The sequence below is a fragment of the Limulus polyphemus genome, unplaced genomic scaffold, assembly GCF_000517525.1.
Source record: "Limulus polyphemus unplaced genomic scaffold, Limulus_polyphemus-2.1.2 Scaffold943, whole genome shotgun sequence".
NCBI classification, from domain to species: Eukaryota; Metazoa; Arthropoda; class Merostomata; order Xiphosura; family Limulidae; genus Limulus; species Limulus polyphemus.
The window spans coordinates 60278-70295 of record NW_013666553.1 but is presented as its reverse complement, the minus strand read 5'-3'; the positions used below and the strand labels follow the sequence as shown (position 1 = coordinate 70295).

General features: G+C 28.8%; 1 protein-coding gene across 5 annotated transcripts in view; it reads left to right on the top strand.

Moving 5' to 3' along the window:
- The window catches only part of LOC106461357 (ral GTPase-activating protein subunit alpha-1-like), a 195036-nt gene that overhangs the window by 152054 nt on the left and 32964 nt on the right, over positions 1–10018 (top strand). For all 5 annotated transcript variants that reach the window (XM_022388288.1, XM_022388289.1, XM_022388290.1 and 2 more), the window contains 3 exons: positions 664–774; positions 3032–3310; positions 4376–4579. In XM_022388288.1, the coding sequence (XP_022243996.1) occupies positions 664–774; positions 3032–3310; positions 4376–4579 (594 nt within the window). The remainder of the gene's footprint in view (positions 1–663; positions 775–3031; positions 3311–4375; positions 4580–10018) is intronic.

The window sequence follows — 10018 nt, the reverse complement described above, 5'->3', positions numbered from 1 at the left end:
CTTCCGATTGGTTATTCATGTCATATATAAAAGTACGTGTTTATAAGGGAGCATTTCCAAAAATGAAAAGAGGTGAAAGGGGTGCCACTGTGTTTGATTTATTTCATGAGCAATATCTCAGCAAATTCAAAAGATAATAGGCTTTTATTTTATATTCTATCTTGTCAATATCGTTAATTTGTATGAAACTACAGACTTAGTATTTTGACTTCATAAACATCTTATTTGAACCAGTGCTGCGTTCAACATACCATGTGACACACAAAAATCATGTTTATCTGTGTTTTTTAATATTTGCTTTTAAATTAAGAAATTGAGTAAGGTATAATACTAAAATTTGAATTATAATCTACAGTTTGATACCAAACTTATTGACATAAATTCATGAAATAGTAATTCAATTAAATTTTGAATGCAAGTCAACAAACGAGATGACATGACCTTTCACTTGTGACCCGTCTTGAAAGGGTTAATAGTTAAGAAGTTTCTTTTACATGGTAACAGTGGGATGTAGAAAACTAGTCTTGGTTTCCAAATATAGCTTTTGTATAATTATGTGTAATATATATATTTTAACATTTTGCAAATCATTAATGTTTCGGTAATGAACAATAAGTATCTATATATATATCTGAATTTTGCTTTTTTGACTTTATATTTTAGCTTATTTTGTCTCTGATTTTCTGTTTGGCTGAATGGTGTATGAAACTGCCATTGGCTTATCTGTTACACACCTACAATGGGGAACAAAGTATCCTTCTGACTGTATTCAAGGTAAGTTTTTAGTTATACAAATATTTTGAATATTGTGTAATAATTTGTTTATTTTTTTTACTTTCAATCCTTTAGCTGTGGTAAAGTCTCAAAAATGTTATTGGATTAGTTTCTGGGCATCATTTTAATTTCTGAAACTCATAAATTATAGAAGAACTGTAGACATTGTGTGTATTTTTTATTATTTATAATATATATAACATTCCCTGATTATGCAATTCTAGGGATTTTGAATGATTCATAGGTTCTGAAACAAGTAAAAACGTGTCTCCCATTCACAGGGCATATAGTACTGTTCAAGCTTTGTCTAAAATTGATCCATTGGCAATAACATATCTTTACCCATATGTAATTTATCCTTAAGGAAAACATTCATTAACACTCACTTACGGGCTTAGTTAACTTAGCTGAGTTTGTGACCCCAAATTGACCTTTATAGTTTTCGTACTATACCTTCTGATATGTTTTGTATATCTTTATGAAATTTTGAAAACTTTCAGTAAGTTTTTAGATCATCTGTAGATAAAATCTGAATTTTTAATGAAGTATTTTCACTAAACATTTCTCCATGAATATATCAAGTCAAAGTGTTGATTTTCATGAGGACAAAACGATTTTCATATTAAAATTAAAAATATTTTTCTTTATCTGAAAATTGTCAAATTTCATTTGCATAATCTCTAAAACTTTATATTTTATGTGTTATTTTATTTATCCTAACTCTATACGAGGTTGGTCAGTTTGACTAACCTTGTATCCACCATAAAAATATTTGAAATTAATTTAAATTACCCTTTTTTTCTTTCTAGAATGACTTCAAATTGTAACATGAAACTAAATTTATTTATCCAAAATAGCTTTAAACTTTTAACAGTATACATCTGTTTATACTTAAATTGTGTTGATTTATTGCCCTACCATGTCTAACTGATAATGCTGTCATGCAAGTTGTAAATCACATGGTAAATGTGTAACTCACATTACTCTGTTGAATTATGTAATGCATGGGCTACTCACAAGTCACTCATGAGTGTAGCTCATGAAAAGTTTCTAATTTTTATATTTTAGTTACTTTTATAATAATAAATATAAAATACACATGAAAAACAAGAAACGTGGTACTTACCTGGATCCTTGTGTATTTTTGCTGTCGACTGTCGAAGAAATTTAACCGTACTTTTTATACTACTACACTAAATAATTTTTTTATCTAATTAAATAATGCACCAAAGAACATAATAAAAACTTTTAAAAGCAGTCAATGCCATATAACTATCACAATTTTTCTGGCTTTCTAACTATATGACGAGACTCACTAAAATTCAATTAAGCTTGTCATTGTTATTCTTGTGGAATAAATTTTGAACTAAAGGCAAAAGTGAAAATTCTTTCTATATATACAAAACAAAGTAATATAATATGCCATTTTGTAGATTAAAACTTTAGCTTTCTGTTGGTTATAGGTAATGTAGATTTAAACATCAGAGGGTATAATTGTAAAAGAAGAGGTGACAGGTGGGTGTGGTAAGAGGGGTCTGATTTTCTTGTTTATGTGTCTGTAAGCAAGTAAGATTGAAGGTTATAAAAAGTATGCTTTGCTTGAGTAAAAAGAATTATATAATGAGTAATTTACATTTAATTTTCACTTCTCAGAGGTGTGGTAAATAAATTAGAGAAGAGACAAGAGAGCAAAAGTCACAATTCTCATACTAGGGGAAATTCATGATTTCTTTTTTTTTAATTGCTTTCTAAAATTAAGAATTTAAAACTGATAATAACATTTAGATTATTAGCTATGTTTTTATGCCAAGTGTATTCATATACCATGATAATAAAGTACTTTAAATTTTTAATGCAAGTCAGTAAAACTTGAGAATTAATGTTATTTTCTTTATGGGTTTATTAATGGCTATCTAATTTGGATCAGAAATTCTCTATCACTTACTAGAATAGATGTTATTGAAATGAACTGGCAGTACATTGTAGAAACTTTCAATGAAAAAAAGCATTACTTTTAACAGAGGTTAGAACTAAGTTGTTTCATTATTATGATACTTAAGTATTGTTGAACACTTTGCCTTTAATGTAAAGATATTGTGGTCTCATCAAATTATTATTACCATATTCAACAGTAAATTTAAATTGTATCATAACTTTAGCTTAACTTATATTTCAAAATATTTTACAAAGAATAAATATTTTTGAACTTTAGAAGTGAATTTTTAATTGAGAACAATTTTTTGGTACTTACTAACAGGTTTTGAATATGGCAGTATCAGGAAAGGATAGTGAAAATTTTGCTCCGTCCGCAAGCAGTCTGCTAACTCATGCTGGGTCTGATGTAGATCTTAACATTCATCTTGATAATCTAAAAGAAGGGTCTAGTCCAGCAGGCTCCGGCTCCCCTAACTCTCTATCTGTTTCCAACAGTCCTGAAAAATCAGGTTTAGGGAAGACAAGTTCTTTTCTACGTGCCTCTAGTCTTCAGCTGGCTCAGAATCAACGCAAAAATGTGATTAAGCTTGCAGCTAGAAAGGTAAAGATAAAAGGAAGGATTTTTATAGTTTTTTTTTCAGTACAGTGCTTCACAACTTAAACAATTGTACAAATAATAAATTAAGTTTTATAAAAAATGTTCATGCAAGAACTAGACACTTTAAACATTTGTACCAAGTTTCATACACTATGATTAAGCATTTTCAATACCAATGAAGTCTTTTAGCCTCTCTATGATCTGGAAGAAGTTAAACTCTTTTAATAAAACCAGTGGTGTGACTTTTGTGATATAGCCACACTACAACCACCTGAGAAATGCAGTTTTGAGCTACATTACTTTTCATCAGCTCAGCTGGATTGGTAATAAGGAGTGTTCTTCAATGACATTTTATTGAAAACCACCTCAAATTTAATTGATTTTTTTAAATTAGTTTTCTACAAATGACCTTGAGATTGTGCATCAGTCGAAACTTGTTACATCATTTATGTTACCTTTTTCTTGTATGAGGACTTTTAACTGGTTGAAAATAAACCTTTTGAATGCCATTTTAAGATAATTACTAGTAGTTAATATGGAAATGCATCTATTTGAAGTTAAAACATAGTTTATTTCTAGCTGTTTTATATACAGCCACTAATTCATTCTAGATAGAAACACATTTTTTCATAAAAGTTAGCCTTTTCATAGTTGTAACTGCATTTTTATTCTGCATAAGAGTTGTAAACTTTTTTTTTTTTAGTTCTGAGCTTTAAATAGGAAAATTGTCGATGATGTTGCTTAGATGGCTTGTGTTTCTCAACATTTTTAAAAGTTTCCCACTGTTTTTATTTTTCTCTACCATGGCAGTGAACAAATTTAAGACATTTTGAATGGTTGTTCAAAGGATAACCATTAACCAGACTTTGGTTGTCCTTCCATAATTAAAAAAACGTTACTCACAGTAATTTCAGGGTACATGTGCACACACATACACACACAAAAAAAAACTGATTAAAAGGATACATCAAATGTCTGATCGACATCAAATACTTTATTAAGATCAACTTCATTACATGAAGTGTTCTAACACAATGTTGTGTATTTCTTGTATTTTCTGTTTTGTAGGTAATGGCACACCTTGTGAACCATGTAGGTCATTTTCCCATGGGACTTGGAGCAGCCAGTATGACAAGCCTTGTAAATGAACATGATGACATTCCCTTCTTGACTGGAGATGAGCTTTCTACTGAGGTCTTTCATGCACCAAACATACAGTTTTTTGTTCTGAATAACTGTTCCATTGTCTCTCTTGTTGAGCTTCCCATGTCTGTAAGTATTAAAGTTTTTATGTAAGGTCAAATATTATGATTTTATTCAAGTGAACTTTACAGCTATGGACTAGGTTGATATGACCATGTTCATAACCATAAAGTACTCATAATAGTTTCTGAACTATGACGTTTAATACAGTATGTGTATCTTCACAAAATTTGGCAGGCTTTCAATAAACATTGAGTCTTTTGTACACAAAAAAATCAGATTTTTTTAATGAAGTATTTTTACTAAAGATTTGCCTGTAAATATATCATCTCAAAAATCTCAAATTTCATTTGCATAATCTCTAAAACCTCCAAATATATTTTGAATGTTTTTTCTTCAGTAAAACTTTATATTATATTTTATCTGTTATTTTCTGTGCCCTAACTCTAAACAAGGCTGATCAAATTAATTGGCCGCATACCCACCATAGAAAAATATGAAATAAATGTAAATTATCCATTTCTTCTTTCTAGAATAACTTCAAATTGTAACTTGAAACTACATTTGTATATTCTAAATAGCTTTAAACTTGCAACAGTATACATCTGTTTATAGTTAAATTTTATTGTTTTATTGCCCTTTGAACTATGTCTAAATAATATTAATGTATATATATTGTAAGTCACTTGGCAAATGTTATGCTATTGAATTACACAACACAAGAGAAGAGCTACTTGTGAGATTGCCTTGTGAAAAATTTTTATTATTGTTATTTTACCAATCTATGCTTATCTAACCTAACAAATTTCTAATTTTTACATTTTAGTTACTGTTATGATAATAAATAAAGAATACACATAAAAAACAAGAAATGTAGTACACACTTAGGTCGTCTTTTTTTTTTGCTTCAGACTGTTGATGACACTTAACCTTATTATTTTTATGCAAATTGTACTACTGTATTAAATGATTTTTTATTTAATTAAATAATGCACCATAGGACACAGATTAATAACTGGAAAAAGCAGACAATGTCCCATAACTATCACAATTTTCCTGGCTTTTTAACTGTGGGACTGACCTGTTAAAAATTCATCTAAGCTCATTGATATGTTTCCTGTGGGAATAATGCTTGAACTGAAATAAAAATTGACAATTCTCTGTACAGAAAACAACATAATATAATACATCACTTGATAGATTAAAACCTTGGCTTTCTATTGATTATAAATAACACAGTAGTAAAAGTCAGAAAGAATTAGTGCCAATTTCTGGAAGGGTAGATGTAACAGGTGGGTGTGGCAAAAGGGTTCTGATTTTCTATTTGATGGCTCTCTAACCAAATAAGCTTGAAGGCCATGAAAAGTATATTTTGCTTGAGTAATAACAATAGTATAATGAGTAATTTATGTTAAGACGGGATGCCTAGAGAAAATGTCACAATTCTTCTACTAGGGAAAATTCAGGAAATTTTTCAATATTGTCTCATAAAACTAATAACTTAAATCTTATATACTATTAAAACTTAGATAATTAACTACATTTTTATGCCAGATGTATTCATATATCATGATAAGAAAGTAGTTTTTAACTAAATTTTGAATGTAACTCGTTTTAAACCTTGTGATATGGGCAGAAAAAGATGCCTATAGTGAGAGGGTTAAATAAAATCCTGTTTGTTCCAGCCTTTCCATAAGGGTCAGGGTCAGAGTGTATGTTATGTTTTTATTATTATTAAACTACTATTATAGAAACACATCGACATAAATGTGGAATCAAATTGTAGTTTGTAGTTCAAGTTTTAGTATTATACATTATTTAATTTCTTAGTTCAAAATTATTAAAAAATATTTAAATATTGATTTTTTTGTGTGTCACATGTTACATTTTCTTCTGTATTTACTCAGATTGTATTGTGGGTGTTATGAAATGTAAAATCTACTGTTTTTAATGAATTAGAAGCTCAAATTACCAATATTGACAAGCTAGAATATAAAATAAGAACCTCCAACTCTTTTTTTATTTGCAGAGTTGTCAGTATATTTAGCAAATCCACCACAGTGACTCTGCCAACCTCTTCCTGTTTTTAAAATACTTATTTACCTATCTCACTTTTCTCAATTTGCATGTTTATAACCAATCGAAAACACTCATTTTGAACTACGTAATTCTGTCAGTTTTCTCTAGATACTCCCTCTTCTCTAATTTATTGGCCACCTCCGGTAACCCTTTCGAGCCGCCATGTCATCTCGTTTGTTGACTCGCATTCAAAATTTTAATGAACTACTATTTCATGAATTTATGTTAGTAAGTTTGGTATCAAATTGTAGATTATAATTCAAATTTTAGAACTATACATTACTCAATTTGTTACTTTAAAAGTAAATATTACAAAAACACAGATAAACATTGATTTTTGTGTGTCTCGTGGTATGTTGAATGCAGCACTGGTTCAAATTAGATGTTTGTGAAGTCAAAATACTAAGTCTATAGTTTCATACAAATTAGAATCTCAAATTACCGATATTGAAAAGCTAAAATATAAGATGAGAGCCTCTTATCTTTTCAGTTTGTTAAGATATTGCTCACGTAATAAATCACAGTGGCACCCCGCCCACCTTATTCCAATATTGAAAAACGCTTCCTTATATACACTTACTTCTATATATGACATGAATAACCAATCGGAAGCTCAGAATGTACACTAGTGGTTTTCTCAGGCTTTTGTAACGTTTTTTCTGCCATTTCTTTCATTTAAACAAAGATTTCAATGAGGTAGGTTGTGTCTTTAATCTGCTGAAAAATTCTCCTATGTTTTAGACCCAAATACAGCTTAGTTACTATGTTTGATAAATTATAGTAGAATTCTATGGTATTTATCTAGTAATTTATGATTTTTTAGTTATTTTTTTGTTATTGTTATTCCAATGTATATATAAAGCCTAAAAAAATATTTTGTTTCATATCCTCCAAAAATTTTTAAAGGCTTAGCAACTTACATCAACCAGCAGCCGAGTACAAAGGTCTTAATCAGAAAGATAATTGTTTGCTTTACTTCTTTATTTACTGTTCTATGTTTTAGGAAAAATATGTTTAAGAACTTATTTCAAAATAGCAATAATCTATATACATATGTAACATATAATAATTGAAATATTACTGTATTTTATAAAATACTAGTCGACTAAAACACAGCCAAGACAGGTCGCTTTGTACAGACCAAAGGTCAGTTTTATGTTATTTGATATGATAACATGAGTGCACGGCTGAAAGGTCAATATAATAAAAATAATAAATATATATAAATGTATAATGTTATGAGATTTAAGCTATTTTGCCTAAACATTTATGATTTTGTGTTCTTATTTGTGTTCATTGTAGAATGAAAGGCATAATTTTTGCTTATTTCATAATTTTTTTATGATGGTTGCAAGATCGATCAAATTTACCAAACCCGTACAGAGATTAATTACTGAAAATAACAGATAAAAGATAAAGTTTTTTCTTAAGAAATGTTTGATAACCATCCAGACATTATTAAGATTTCGCACGTGTAACTTGAAAATTTTCTGATGCATAAAAGTATTTACAAAATTTAATGTAAATTAAATTACTCATTATAATATTGTTATTGCTCAGACAAAGCATAATTTTTATAGTCTTCAATCTTATTTGGTTACAGAGCTATCAAATAGAAAATCAGACCCTTCCTCTCATGCCCACCTATCTCTTTCAGAGATTGTCAATAGTTCTCTCTGATATAACCAACAGAAAGACAAGCTCTATCAAATGACATATTATATTACATTATTTCATGTACAGAGAATTGTCAATTCCAGTTCAAACTTTATTCCCATGGGAAATGTACTGACAAGCTTAGCTGAATTTCTAATGGCTCTTGTCCCGTACTTAGAAAGCCAGAAAATTTGTGATAGTTATGGGACTCTGCTTTTTGCATGTTATCATTCTGTGTTCTTGGAACATTATTTAATTGAATACAAAAAAATTATTTAGTGCAGTAGTACCATTAGTACATTGAAAAAAATTTAAGGTTAAGTGTCATTGATAGTCAACAACAACAAAAAAAAAAGCTAGATAAGTACTTTTTCATGTGTGTTTTTATTTATTATTACGAAAGTAACTAATATGTAAAAATTGGAAGCTTTTTAGGTTAGTTAAGGTTATATTAGGTAAAATAAATAATACTAATGTAATGTGTAATATAATTCAATAGCGTAATGTGAGCTGTATGTTCACCAAGTGATTTCCAACTTATAATGGCACAAATAGTAGTTAGACATGGACAATAAAATTTTAGTATAAATAGATGTATAGTCTTTTAAGCTTAAAGCTTAAATGTAGTTTCATATCATAATTTGAAGTCGTTCTAGAAATAAAAAGAGCAATTTAGATTTGTTTACATTTTTTTGTGGTTATTAGGTTGGTTGAATTGACCTACCTTGTATAGAGTTAGAGTAGAGAAAACAACAGATAAAGTATAAAGTTTTACTGAAAAAAAAGTTAGAAATTTATTTAGAGGTTATGCAAATGAAATTTTTGAGATGAAGAAAAGTATTTTTAATCTTAAAGTTGAAATCACTTTGCACTTGGACTAGTAAAAAAAACTATATGTATTAATAGACAAATCTGTAGTAAAAATACTTCATTAAAAAATCTGATTTTTTGTGCACAAAAAGCTTGTGATGTTTACAAAAAGTGTCAAATTTTGTGAAAGTACATATAATGTGATAAAAGTTATAGTATGGAAACTATAACAAGCAAAAAATGGTTAGTAGGTTGGTTGAATCGATCAACCTCATTGTGAGAGAGTTAAAAACCTGATATTTTGTGTATGAAAGCCTTATAATGTTACTGGTAATCTTAAATTTTATGAAGATATGCATGCATTATAAAACGTTATAGTATGACTACTCTCATGGTTACTTTGGTGATTACCAATGCACCCAGACCTGTAGCCAAAAAGTTAATAATGTATAGTTCTTAAACAAAATCAACTACATTGGAGACATAATTGACCAACATTTTGACCCATCCATATGTTTAATTAACACATTCTTCTTTTTGTAGTTTGATAATATGTTGGTGTTTGATAAAATGATAAAAACCATTTTAATTGTTGGCTTTTCTATTGTCAAAGCATATTTTGCTGTTTACACATGCATTTTTGATGTGACAGTCACAATTATAAATACCAACTCTTGCAAGGTAATAAAGTACAGTTATTAAAGACTGTTTGGGGAAATTATTCTTCTTTGCATTGATCAAGTTACCCTAAGAACAAGTGGTGCTCAAGGAGTTCTTTTATTATTACAAGTATTAAATCTGTATATAGAACTTGAAGAAAATATGAAGATTATTGAATAAAAATACATTGCCTTAAAGCAGTGTGTTCATCAAATTTTATTTTATTAACCCTATTGGCACGGGTACCCTTTACTGCACATGACACAAGGTTTTAGTGCCCAACATTCAAACTTTTATTATACT